Source organism: Colossoma macropomum, unplaced genomic scaffold (genome assembly GCF_904425465.1).
Source record: "Colossoma macropomum unplaced genomic scaffold, Colossoma_macropomum, whole genome shotgun sequence".
In the NCBI taxonomy this organism is placed as follows: domain Eukaryota; kingdom Metazoa; phylum Chordata; class Actinopteri; order Characiformes; family Serrasalmidae; genus Colossoma; species Colossoma macropomum.
Window position 1 is genome coordinate 6,342,047 of NW_023494800.1, and position 14,116 is coordinate 6,356,162.

General features: G+C 40.9%; 1 protein-coding gene across 1 annotated transcript in view; it reads left to right on the forward strand.

Annotated features, from left to right (window-relative positions):
* bcr (BCR activator of RhoGEF and GTPase) overlaps positions 1 to 14,116 on the forward strand; it is a 159,258-nt gene that overhangs the window by 108,248 nt on the left and 36,894 nt on the right. The window contains exons 5-8 of the mRNA XM_036588600.1: positions 6,375 to 6,482; positions 9,168 to 9,228; positions 9,442 to 9,494; positions 10,875 to 11,015. Coding sequence (XP_036444493.1) covers positions 6,375 to 6,482; positions 9,168 to 9,228; positions 9,442 to 9,494; positions 10,875 to 11,015 — 363 coding nt within the window. The remainder of the gene's footprint in view (positions 1 to 6,374; positions 6,483 to 9,167; positions 9,229 to 9,441; positions 9,495 to 10,874; positions 11,016 to 14,116) is intronic.

The window sequence follows — 14,116 nt, forward strand, 5'->3', positions numbered from 1 at the left end:
TCAGTAGTTTAGGAGGCAAACGCGAATCAAAAAAAGGTGGAAATGGGAGGCGGATGCGCTTTAATGACAGGTTTCGGGTGCGCGAGTGCCAGAGAAAGCTGTTTTGAAGTTTGTTTTCAAGCTGAGAGTGGGAATAAATATCTCCTAAATGTTTTACTCCAGCTCGTCACAGCTGTATGTTGATTTTCTGCAGGCAGCGACAGATCATGGTGAGCTTCAGCGTTCTGTCCTAGCAGTGCATCTCTTTGACCCATTTCGAATGTATGTGCACAGTAGACGCATTCGAGAGGAGGCCAGTGTCATTTCTGGCTGCGCTCACCATATGTTCCTGTCGTTGTGGAGCAGCACATGGAAGCAGAGTGAATGCACATGTGTCCTGTGTCAGCAGCAGACGCTCTTCTCCGTTAGGCTGTCTCAGCCAGCTGATACTTCGTTGCTGTTTTCAGAGCAAAAATGTCCTGACTTTGTAGGAAAACCACAGAAAACAGGGCTAACCTGTAGTGTCAGGGCTAAGAAGATGATTATGTCTTTGTAAAGTGCATTTTTGAAAAAGATATGGTTTATTTTTTAAAACTGGAGCAGCAAAATCATTTCTTCTCATCACTGGCTGTGTTTACATGCAAAAATGTCTGCCAGTCTGATTGAATACATTCCGATTATGGATTAAGACTGAGGTGTTTTTATACTCACTCTACTCAACAATCTGATGGAAAATCTCCGTTTACATGCTCACTACAAGGAATCAGATCCAAAATTACGTGCATGCATAGAGAACCGCTTAGTGTAGACGTTACCATGACAACTAGCATCACATGAGTCCAGTCAGAGTGAGATGAGCAGCAGTGAGCAGTGCTTGTGTTTTTAATTGCTTTAAAATGATGTCAGACTCAGGAAAACGTCCTTCACATGTCCTTATTAAAGAAGGTCGAGAGGAAGACGTCGTGTTCGGAGGCACATAAGCTGGACGTCCGTCCCACCGCCGTCTTTTAAAGATCAGAGCATAAACTTCGTCTCCTCTGCAGACCAGTTTCTGCTCCGCCATGCTGAACGGTATAAACTTTCGCTATGACGTGACACACATGATCAGAACGGACTTAAACTTCCGATAGGGAATATAATCAGATACAGGTGTTTACATATTATTCTTTGATTTAACTGATTATTTACAGCATTACCCACCTCATTCAATCAGATAGAAACTGTATTCGGAATGACCTCAATCGGACAAGCCTATTCAGACTGAAGTGTATACATGGACATATTCTATTTCGATCGAGCTATTAGTCGAATTATTAATGGATTATTAGGCTGCATGTAAACGTGGCTACTGAGGATAAGGTAAGTGTTAGATTTAGGCTTAGAAAAGTCTTAGAAAAGTCTTAATACATATATTTAATACAAATGAGACACATGGATGTAGATATAGATATATCACAAATGGAATCATCATCATCTTAATAATAATTAATATGACTTATTAATACATATAGGCACTTACGTATGCATAATACATGTGGCACATATTACATATAGGTACTTACATCTTTTTAATACATATAGGCCACTACTTTTATTACACTTAGGTACTTTATGTAATACATTTGGGACATATTAACTGTACTTACACCTTTATTATACACATAGGATGTTATTACATATAGGTTTTTACATATTATTACACACTGTTGTTGGCCACAGCCGTACATAAGCAGAGTTCTCTTTACTAACAGCTCATTCACTACTCTACTCACGTCTCTCCGCTCACTGCTCACTCACACTCAGCCTGGGATGTTTCGTAGCCCCGCCCTCTACAATAAGAGTCCCTAGCAAAATAAGCCCTCTCAATAAATGCTGAAGAACACATAACCGAAAACTAACATGTAAACATTTCTTGAACACACTACTGTACATATGGTACATGTTATTACTACAGTTGTTTAATTTATTTAATTCATATGGGTGTATAAAAACAAACGTGTTTAGGTCTCTTTGTTGACAGTGACTCCCTCTCACCTTTACCTCACTTCAGGCCCACGAAAGCCTAAATATTACCCTCAGCACACCTGATCCTGTTTCACACAGCGTTATACATTGGTTTACAGGCGTGTCCGGTGTATGAAATATTAGTGTGTATGTAGGTCCAGTGGATGCCATTACTGTTACTTTTTCATCCCCCTCATTCTCCTTCTGAACAAATGAAATCCTGCTTCTTGGGTTGGATCAGCTAGTCTGTAGCTTGAAATGTGTCTGTTTTGCACCGCTATGCAGTAGCAGAACTGATGGGCGCCTCATGTGTCGTCCACACCCTAATAAGATTGTCACAGAGGAAGTTCCTGCTGCAGATTGATTCTGGCCCGGGGCGGCCGTTCCTGCGCACCGAGGATGGGATTCCAGACGCTGGTGAAATTGCTTTAGCTCCTTGGCTCTCCAGCAGCGGGGGGGCGGAGCGGCTGGAGTCAGCTCCGAGCCGCTGATCAGGTTCCACTTTGGCCCGGCTGTGCGGGTCAGTGTGCAGTGATTGGTTCGGTTTAGGGAGAAGTGCCTGTGATTGAAGCTAATGCCTGAGGGAGATGCTGTTACGGTGAAGTAAAAGGCCAGGGCTGAAGCTCTGACATCATTTATTGATGTCTACTGTTTAGTGATGAGGTCACTGAGTGTTGCAGTGTGGTGGGTTACAGAGGATGGAGCTAAGGGCGTGGGTTGGTTTCAGAAGACAGTGTATGCATAGCTGGGGGGTGTGGAGCTGGAGCCCAGGACCCCACCAACTCACATGCAAAGAAAAATAACTGAAAGCTGTTTTATGCCTTTTTACAATTTATGGCAACCTTAGAAGTTGGATAGCTGATTTTAAAGGGATGTTTCGGCCAGAAATGAAACACTTTGCTTAATTTGTTTTAAACTTCTTACAGCAGTGCCATAATAGTTTCTAAAATGAAATTTGCTGGTTTAAAAACTTGGAAAGCCACCTTCGAATGATGTATCTTGAAGGTGGAAGTGAGTGCTTTGGTGTAGATGCTTGGGGGTGGGCTTTTTTTTGCACTAGCTGGCTAAATTATTCGTTTAACAAAAAGTTTGATGACCAATTAAGGTTTGTCCTGTATAACTAATGCTGGCTTGAGGATGTATCTGTTAGCTTCTAGCTATATATATATTTAGCACTGTAAGGATTCCCAATGATTGTGTGACATTTGAGTAATGCATGCTGGGTAATGAGATTAACCTGATGGACAAAAATTCTAAAAGGATGTAAAGGTGCAAATTCCGTCAAACCTATGAAGCTGAGGGATGCAAGGCTGCACTACAGTGTACTACGTAACCAGAAAGGACCCCTCAGGGATATCTAGGCCTTCAGAGACGGCCTAATGATTTCTGGGAAATAAAAAATATATGTCTTTAATTTTTATTTCAAGTCAAGTCAAGTCAAATTTATTTGTATAGCGCTTTTTACAACTGATGTTGTCACAAAGCAGCTTCACAGAAATCCATTAAGGACAAAGTTTTAACATGAAATGTAAATCCTCCAGGTGAGCAAGCCAGGGGCGACAGTGGCAAGGAAAAACTCCCTCAGAGCTGGGGAAGAAACCTTGGGAGGAACCAAGGCTCACAAGGGGGGACCCATCCTCCTCTGGTCAAACTACCTACAAAATTATTATACTACTAATATTAATAGTAGTAGTAATAATAGTTAGGAGTCTACTTCAGTGTCGGGTGGGCAGCTAGTCCAAGGCAAGTGGCGGTGACTGGGGCGTGGGCAACTGGTCTGAAGCGGGTAGCAGGAGAGCTTGACAGATGATTGTCCATCAGTGTCCGGCTGGACAGGTGGGCAGTCGTTTAATTTCATTAATTTTGTTTAATTTCAAAAACTCCAGCAGCACTGCTGTGTCTAATCCACTCAGACCAGCGCAACACACACTAACACACCACCACCACGTCAGTGTTACTGCAGTGCTGCGAATGAGAAACAGATGGACTACAGTCTGTAACTGTAGAACTACAAAGTGCACCTATATAGTAGGAGGAGCTGATAAAATGGACAATGAGTGTAGAAACAAGGAGATGCCTGATCGGTGCACAAGTTAACAGTAACAATTATGAAATCCAGTCAGTTGTCTTTCTATGCATTGTGGACTGATCCTGACTGATAGGGCACTGCAGATTATCTATGCGTTAGTCTCACACACACATACACGCGCTCACAGATGGGGCCCTTTATCATCCCCGTGTATATTTGTGTTTAAGGGGATTGATTGGGCTGTTAAGCGAGAGAGAGATAAATTGCAGCGCTGGTGGGCAGGGCCGATGAGTTTGGATGACTGAATTAGATTTTCAAATGTGCTTTTACAAGCGCCAGCCGCACACATTAATTGCTCACCCCAGAGCTGGCCATCGCTGCCATGGCAACTGCTGTTGGCCCTACAACTGAGCACAGTGATGGCCCTGCAGTTCCCACGGTGATGGCCCAGTGGTTCCCACGGTGATGACATTGTCTCATCTGTCTGGTTGTGGTCGCACACGCGTGGATCACTTATTACTACGAGTCTCAGTGCTGCAGACATGCTAGTGTTCAATCACAACAGTAGTGAAATGAAGGGCGGTTTCAGTGCTGCAGGGCTGCATTAATTCACAGCGTGTTTCCTGCTCTGAAATGCCAGAGTTAACTCATCAAGGGGTTGATAACAGGTTGACAAGTGGACTTGCCAAGATATGTTTGGCGTCCCATGTTGGCTTTTAATTTTGCACTAGAAAAATGGACAAAAGAATGGTCAGAATTCAGGCTTCAAGGTGGCTGTTGCTCATGTTTGAGCTGTGCAACATACTTTTGTCCATAAAAAGGGAATTCTAGTGATTTCTGTGAAATAAAAAAAATGCATGCCGGTAATTTTTAGTCTGTTTGTATTTATTATAATCATCATGTTGTATTTAAACTGTGCAAGTATCATACTAATTTCCGTGTTAAGTTTTAGAACTTGGAAGTTATCTAATAAGGCAATAACAGCCAATCAGACAGTGGGAACAACCAGTCATCTTTTGCTGTACAATCTGAGGGACAAATTTAGTGAGAACTGGCCTTCTGGAAAGTCCTGGAAACTTCACTCTTCTCTGAAAGAATCACTGTAAAACTGCTACGAACATTAAGAGTGTTTACATGCACTTATTAATCCGATAACTGCAGAAAAACAGATTTTGTCAGTTGTCCGATCCATGCGTTTACATGCACTTGATAATCTGATAACTATACAAAAACAGATTTTGTCAGTAATCCGATCCATGCGTTTACATGCACTTGAGTAATCAGACAATGGGAAACTCCGGGTCTATCTAAGTCAGGCAGTAGTCGGATTTCTGCTTTGAAACCGGCCAGTAAACCCACAGAACAAGTCGTGGCGTAATTGTAACGTATAACTCAAACTTGATGCCACGTCTTTTTTTTAAAAACATCGCGCCACTTTACCAAAAAAACATGAACATACATCATCTAGAGGATGAAGAATATTCAAACCCTTCATTTCGTCAAGCATGTATTTGGTTTCGCTTCAGAAGTGTTTTGCTGCGTCTCACAGCGACGCTGCTTGCTTATTTCTGGTACTGCAGTCTGTTTTCACACATGCGCAGACTGAGAAATCCAAAAGAAATCAGAGTAAGAGTTTACATGCACTGAGAAATACATACTGTTAGAATCCCATATGGTTGCTAGCAGAAATTAGCATTATTGTAGAGGTGTTTTTCCTTGTTTTTTGACATTTATGGTCTGAGCTGAGTCATGGTTTGCCAGAGATAGATATGGGACTGTCGTACAATGTCAGAAACCACATCTAGATTTGAGAACACAGTTTGAGGCAAGCGATGCTAATTGACCATTTTGATTACCCGTTAGCTACATTAGCTTCAATGCTCCAGTGCAAAACTAAAGATGCAAAATTTATCGAACATGGGCACCAAACATGTCTTGGCTGGTTGACTGTATTTCAGGATGGAGACAGTTTTGTAAATTAGATTTTTAGCTAAACCCTCATCTGTGATACAGTGTACTCCAGTGCTTGCTAACTCCAGTCCTGCCCTGAACATTTTTATGGCTTTGTTAGTCTAAACACATCAGCTAAATGCAAAAATTTACAGAATGTTGGGTTCAGGACCCGCTAGTGTAATGTTTACATGGCATAACCGTATAAATATGACATTCTGTTTTGTCACTTGCAGGCCAGTCAGCTGGGAGTGTACCGGGCCTTCGTGCTGCCCTGAACATTTTTATGGCTTTGTTAGTCTAAACACATCAGCTAAATGCAAAAATTTACAGGAGTGGGATCAGGACCCGCTAGTGTAATGTTTACATGGCATAACCGTATAAATATGATATTCTGTTTTGTCACTTGCAGGCCAGTCAGCTGGGAGTGTACCGGGCCTTCGTGGACAACTATGAACTGGCAGTGGAGACAGCAGAGAAGTGCTGCCAGGCCAACACCCAGTTTGCTGAGATCTCTGAGGTAATGCCTGCGTGGAGTGGCCTGAATGAGACAAATACTGTTTTGGGATGGTCAAGGGGCAACTTTCCCTGGTCAAATTAACCTTAATCTCTTTAGGGGAACAGCTTTGTAATTAATACAGCAGCAGTTTTTTTTTTTCATTTTTCCAATTTTATAAGACTTCAAAACAAGAAAACATAGAGTAATACACTGACCAAGTGTTACACAGATAAAATCTGCTAAATCTTATATTTTAGATTCCTCAGCCTGCCTTTGCCTTGATGCAGCTTTGCACACTCTTGGCATTCTCTCAAACAGCTTCATGAGGAGCCACCTGGGATGCTTTCCCAGCATTCCTGAAGATGTTCCACATGCCTTGTTGGCAGCTGAAAACTACTTGTTGTTCAGGGGAAAATATATATATATATATATATATATATAAACTTTCTATTCTGAATATAAAATCATAGGTGGCAACTTTTCCATTTACATTTTTTTCATCTTTGAAGCGTTTATGCTTAAGCCTTTCGACAAATGAGTTGACATGATAGAAAGGGAAGTAAAGCCATAGAAAAGAAAGGAAAGCCAGATATTCTTCCCTTGCTTATTCAAACAATGCTGCAACCTCCAACCACATTCAGCCAAACAGAGCGTCTCTTCCTGTAAGTGGAGCATCTTTTTCCAAGTCCCTACGCTGAGTTTGGTACACTTTGCCCTGAGTTTGCTCAGAAATGGACCAGTGAGACACCTGAAGAGCAGAAAAAGGACCTTTTCACTCTTGATAGGCTCAGTGTGAGATTCCATAGCCACCTGAACATTAGAAGGAGAGAGGGATAAAAAACATTATCAGGTGCTGCTCAGCCTCAGTTCAACCCAATCCAATCCCTGACTGAGCGTTGTCATGCCAACTGATACTTCATTTACTACAGTGAGCGTGCCCCCCCCACTACCACCCCCCACCCCCCGGTCCCCTGACACTAACAGAAATGAATGTTAGGATAATTGTGTATTTAATGGGACAGCAGAGTAGAGAAGGCTTTAGGGGCTGCGGAGTGCTGAGTGGGTTGTAAAACCTCGAGACTGTGCAGAAATGCATTATTTTTTACCTGAATGTCCTTGTATGAAAACATAGTACCTCAATGTAACATTAATACCTTCAGTTGGTCTAAAACTCTATTGGAGCTGGTTTAATTTTACCTGGTGAGGAGTAATTTACAGTAATTTGAGCAGTTACCCAAGAGATCTGCAATCTAAGTCCAGTATGAATCTGTGGTTTTTGTAGTTTTTACAGTTTGACAGTAATAATCGTGGTTCATTTAGTCCAGTTTGAATCTACAGTGTCTGTTGTTTTACAGCCTGACAGTAACAACTGGGGAGTGATTTTAATCCAGAATGAATCTGCAGCATGTAGTTTTAACAGTGATAATTGTGGAGTGAATTTAGTCCTGTATGAATCTACATTGTCGTTAGTTTTCTGTGTGTAGTTTTTACAGTCTGACGGTAATAATTGTGGAGTGATTTTAATCCAGTATGAATCTGCAGTGTGTGTAGTTTTACAGTGTAATGGTAATAATTGTGGAGTGATTTTAATCCAGTATGAATCTGCAGTGTGTGTAGTTTTACAGTCTGACAGTAATAATTGTGGAGTGATTTTAATCCAGTATAAAACTGCAGTGTGTGTAGTTTTACAGTCTGACAGTAATAATTGTGGAGTGATTTTAATCCAGTATGAATCTGCAGTGTGTGTAGTTTTACAGTCTGACGGTAATAATTGTGGTGTGATGATTTTAATCCAGTGTGAATCTGCAGTGTGTGTAGTTTTACAGTCTGACGGTAATAATTGTGGAGCGATTTTAATCCAGTATGAATCTGCAGTGTGTGTAGTTTTACAGTCTGACGGTAATAATTGTGGAGCGATTTTAATCCAGTATGATGTCTGCAGTGCTTTTACAGTCTAACAGTTGTAATAGACATGGTTTGTGGTGTGTTGTTGTTATTGAGTATGGCACTTACGGTGTAATGCTGACGTGAACATCCAAGCTATGACCTTTCAGTCTGGGCTGTCTGTGTAACTTCGGAGACACTGTGTCTTGTATCAGTTGGCCGGTCAAACCAATAAATTACTCAACCTCTTCTGGTCAAACTAATCCAGCTTAAACAGTGCTTAAGAATGTCGTGAGGGTTGCTCTAAAATAAATAAAATAAAAATTGAAGCAAATGTGATATAAATCAGTGGTTAAAATAAAATTCTTATTACATTGGTCAGTGCCTAAAAAAGCACTGCTAGCAATTTACAGTTCATTATTCATGTTGAAAATGGTTGATTTGACCTTGACTTTATTAAGGTATTGTTTATTGTTCTTTGTCCTGCTAGCACTGCAAACAATCTAAGCTAATGACGATTCTGTGCAATGAGCCTTAGGCTTTGGTTATTCATGGATGTAATGGTCTATGTAATGATGTCTTTGACTGGTAAACCACGCGCAAGGGGTCAGCAGTGGATCCTTTTGCATTGTGACTTTGACCTGCATTCTGTACCAGCTCAGGTCTGCACAGCACGAGGAGACTCAGATATCAGATAAATGTACCTTTCATAAGAAGCTCAAATCCTTAAGTAAAATACTATTGTGATATCATTATGGATTAGCAGTGGGGATGACATGCTTGCGTAGCTTCATTCATCTTGTGTTTGTTTTGTCTCTTTAGAACCTGAAAGTCCGAAATACCAAGGAGTGCAAAGACCAGACAGCCAAGTACTCGCTGGAAAGTAAGAGCTATTATATCTTATTTTGAAAGTATATATAGACTTACAGGCCTAAAACTGTGGGTTGCTTTGACCTTAATACAGCTCCCTAAGAGACAAGAGAATTTAGCCAAAAAAAACTGTTTGTAGCTTTAAGCCAAGTTGTAACAGTCTGCAGTAAGAAGAGCTGACCTGCTGAGTAATCAATGTCTTGCTGTCTGTTCTGTCCTCTTTCAGCTCTCCTTTATAAGCCTGTGGACAGAGTGACCAGAAGCACACTAGTTTTACATGTAAGTGTCTTTCATATACACTGCATGGACAATAGTATTGGGACACCCCTCCTAATTATTGAGTTCAGGTGTTTCAGCCACACTCATTGCTAACAGGTGGATAAAATTGAGCACATAGCCTTGCAGTCTCGATAGACAAACACTGGCAGTAGAATGGGTTGTGCTGATGAGCTCAGTGACCTTAAACATGGCACTGTAATAGGATGCCACCTCTGCCACAAGTCAGTCTGTGAAATTTCTGTCCTGCTAGATCTGCCCCTGTCAACTGAAAGTGCTATGATTGTGAAATGGAAGCACCTTGGAGCAACAACAGCTCAGCCATTAAGCGGTAGACTACGCAAACTCACAGAGTGGACCGCCGAGTGCTGAAGTGCACTGTTCCTATCCTCTGTTGAATCACTCACTAAAGAGTTCCGAATTGCCTCTGGAAGCAGCATCAGCAAAAGAATTGCTTATTAGGAGCTTCACAAAATGGGTTTCCATGGTCGAACAGCTGCACACAAGCCTAAGATCAAAAGTGTCGGTGGGAGCAGTGGTGTACAGCACACCGCCTCTGGACTCTGGAGCAGTGGAAACGTATTCTGTGGAGTGACAAAGTGACAAATCACGCTTCTCTATCTGTCAGTCTGATGGACGAGTCTGGGGTTGGTGAATGCCAGGAGAACGTTACTTGCCTGACAGTACTGTGCCAGCTGTAAAGTTTGGTAGAGGAGGGATGATGATATGGGGCTGTTTTACAGGGGTTGGCCTAGAACCCTTAGATCCAGTGAAGGGAAATCTTAATACTTCAGCAGAACAAGACATTTTGGACAGTTGCACACTTCTAACTTTGTGGGAACAGTTTGGGGAAGAACCTTTTCTGTTCCAACATGACTGAGCCCCAGTGCACAAAGCAGCTCCATAAAGGCCTGGCTGGGTGAGTTTGGTGTGGAATAACTTGACTGGCCCTCACAGAGTCCTGACCTCAACCCCGTCGAACACCTTTGGGATGAACTAGAACGGAGATTGCGAGCCAGGCCCTCTCGTCCAACACCAGTGTCTGACCTCACAAATGCTCTTCTGGATAAATGGGCAAAAATTCTCACAGACACTCTCCCACATCTTGTAGAAGCTTCCCAGAAGAGTGGAAGCTGTTAGAGCTGCAAAGGGGGACCAACTCCATATTAATGCCTATGCATTTAGAATGTGATGTCATGAAAGCTTGTGTAGGTGTCCCAATACGGTGTATCTTATTTACACTAACGTTCAAAAGTTTATGTTTTCATAATCGAAAATAACTTACAAACTTTTGAACTTGGTGTTTATACTACACATATATTTTTCCCCAAGTTCATAAGACCAATTTAAAAGAAGATATTTGTGTATATATTTGTGTTACAGGACCTACTGAAGCACACCCCCTCCAGTCACCCGGACCACCCCCTTCTCCAGGATGCTCTACGTATCTCTCAGAACTTCCTGTCTAGCATCAATGAGGAGAGCACGCCGCGGCGCCAGTCCATGACAGTGAAAAAGGGCGAGGTGAGTGTAGTGCAGTAGTGGAAATCTTCTTCTCTTCATTGTCTCCTTTTCCAGTCTGCAGTCTCTCCTGAGGTGAGATGTGCATTGCAGAGGAGCTTTTTTGTTTGTATTTCAGTGTCAGTCTCATGCGCTCTGCCCACAGTAGCACACAGACTGTCTGATGTAAACTGCATGCTAAAATCACCACAACCCTCAGAAACTCACTCCTCACAGAGAATTTAAACTGACTCAGGTCTGCATCCATGTGGGAAACAAACAGTTCTTTACCAGAATAAATGCAAGTGGCAAGCAGTTGCATCTCCGCTTGCCAGTAAGCCTTTCAGAGTAGTACAAAGGCCTAGTTGCTGAACTAGGTAACATTTATGATATCCCATTTTAAAAAATGTAATTCCTGAATAATAATAATAATAATAATAATAATAATAATAATAATAATGTTTTATACATACATATATATATATATATATATATATATATATATATATATATATATAAAACACCTTTCATACATTAAAAATGCAGCTCAAAGGGCTTCACAGTACAAAGTAAAAACAACAGAGGAAGAAAAGATAATCAAGAATAAAAACAAAATATAGCAGAAAATGTATATATTAATAAATGCAATTAAAAAGCACAGGATAAAAGCGTAAATAAAAAGAAAAAAGACAAAAAAATGCAACTAACAAGAACATAAAAGTAGTAGTAATATTCCAGTAAAAACAAAGGAAACAAAAAATAAATAGTTCAATGCTAAAGTAAAGAAATAAGTTTTAAACTGTTTTTTAAAAACATTTACAGAAGGACAGATGTTTATTAATAATACTGACTGAGTAAACAAGATATCATCATACATTTGGCAAACTACTCAAAGTTGTTTTTTTTATTGCACGTCATCCTAAGTGTTCTTTGACTGGATGGTTTGCATGTCAGTCAAATATCCCTTCCTATAGCGGTTCTCGAAAACTAGCCGGTCTGACTTACAAGCCTGTATTTCAGCACAGTCTCAGGCAGCTTCATTTTGTGTAGTATTTCCACACTAATAAAGTGCTTTGGGATTTATGTTCAGCAGAAAAAAAATGATTTCTGTTCTGTCCTTCTGCCTCCTCACTTCAAATTTTACTACTGTTAGATTTCAGGCACTGTCTTCAACTAGACATCTGCTGCCCACAATACTGACTAGTGGATTTATTGGTCTACTAGTCTATGCAACCCCTAATTACACAGGGTATTAAGAAAGTTTTTGTCCTTGTCCTGTAAAGTTACTGTTTCAGAGAAAGCAAGTTTTACATCATGTAATCAGCATCTAGCTAGCCAGCCTTCATTATTAACTGCGTTAATGCATTTCTGAGGGCAGTCTTCCTTTAAAGGGGTTTCATTGCATGACCACAGTGCAGTAGCCCTGAGGCAGTGCAGGCCGTGAGCTCCCATTGGGATATCACTTGAGCCAAAGCAGCAGACCCTGCTTTTCTCAGCTCTGCTCCTCTCCGTGGCCTGCATGTGTCAGGTGCTTTGAACTTCAGCACAGCTACTCACTGCTGCATTACTGCGGCCCACTATGAAACGACCCAAAGCCCTGTATCAGTCCCCAGCCAGGTGGTTGGGAACCTCTGCTTTAGGCCTTTTAGATGCAAAGCAACATATGAACCTGGTTTTAACTTACTAATTTAAACACGCTCATTCACTCATTCTTACTCAGCAGGCTTAGGATTCTCCACAAGAGGGCGATCAAGACGCTTTTGTTGCTTTGTGAAAGTGGTGCGTCGCCTCAGTGACACCATGTGTCCTTGTTTTCTGGTTTTCCTACAAAGCCAGGACATGTTTGTCCTGATAATGTACAAAAACAAACACATATAGACATTACACATGCACACACACATACACACACATGTCTATCTTAATTCCATCCACGTAGACCGCCCCCTCCGCCCCCCCCCAGTTCCTGCAGTCAGGCCTGCTGTGAGTGTCATATGAATTGCTGCTGTATGATTGACGGCGAGTGAGGGTTTGCAAGTAATGTGCCTTAACGAGCCGCCTCCTCGTGTTTATTATTCATAAGACGGCCATCTCGTGAGGAGGTGGCTCCTCCCTCATACGCACACACACAATCTCAGACCCCTGTGGGGTCTCTGGTGGACAGACCAAACTGATCATCAAATATTGATGTTGTGTACATGAAAGGAGCTGATGGAAATCATGGGGTTGTTGTGGACCTCATTATCGTCTTTATTGTCTTGTTTAAGATTCCTGGGAAAAGTGCTTCTAGCAGATTTCTCCTGTGTGCTTTTTACAAGACAAGAGTTACAAGGGCTTTGGTGAAGAGAGACAGTTCCTCTAGTGCTCTGTGGCTCTAGTGCCGTAGTGTCCGTCCTGTATGGCTTTGCAGGTATTCAGAGGAAAAAGTGCAGAGCCAGTACAGAGAACAAACAGCAAGGTAAGCAGGTATCGTGTGCTGTATGAACTGAGCTGTGTGCTGTAACTACAGTCGTGTGCAACTTTGAATACCCCTAGTCAAATTACACATTTTGTTATATAAAAAAAAAGAATTAAAAAATTAAGTTAATACGTCCTCTAAAGGGAAGAATTCTAAATATGATATTTTTCTGCGAATCTTAGTGCACACTTTCTACTTATTCGCTGAGTTTAACATATTGGGGGAAAAACATAACATAAAAAATGTGACATAACTTTTGCACAGGCCACATTTTATATGTTTTTTTTTATTCATGTTAAATTTAGCAAATGCACAGTCATAGTGCTTTTAAATGTGCAGAAGTGTTGCATGTATATATATATATATATATATGTATGTATGTATATATATATATATATATATATATATATATATATGGTAGTGGCCTCCAGGTAATTTATGTCTGAGACAACTATCATATATCTAAGAAGGTGCTAGTCCTTTAAGAAAGAAATAAAATAATAATAATAAGAAGAAGTAAGAAGAAGAAGAATAGTAAAAATTTTAAAATGCTTTTTAGATACAGTTGCATTTAAGCGCTTGAACACCTCCATTCAAATTCTATGTATTGTTGATTTTGTAAATAAAGTGTAAATAAGTGAACACATCCACTACAGAAAACACACTTTTG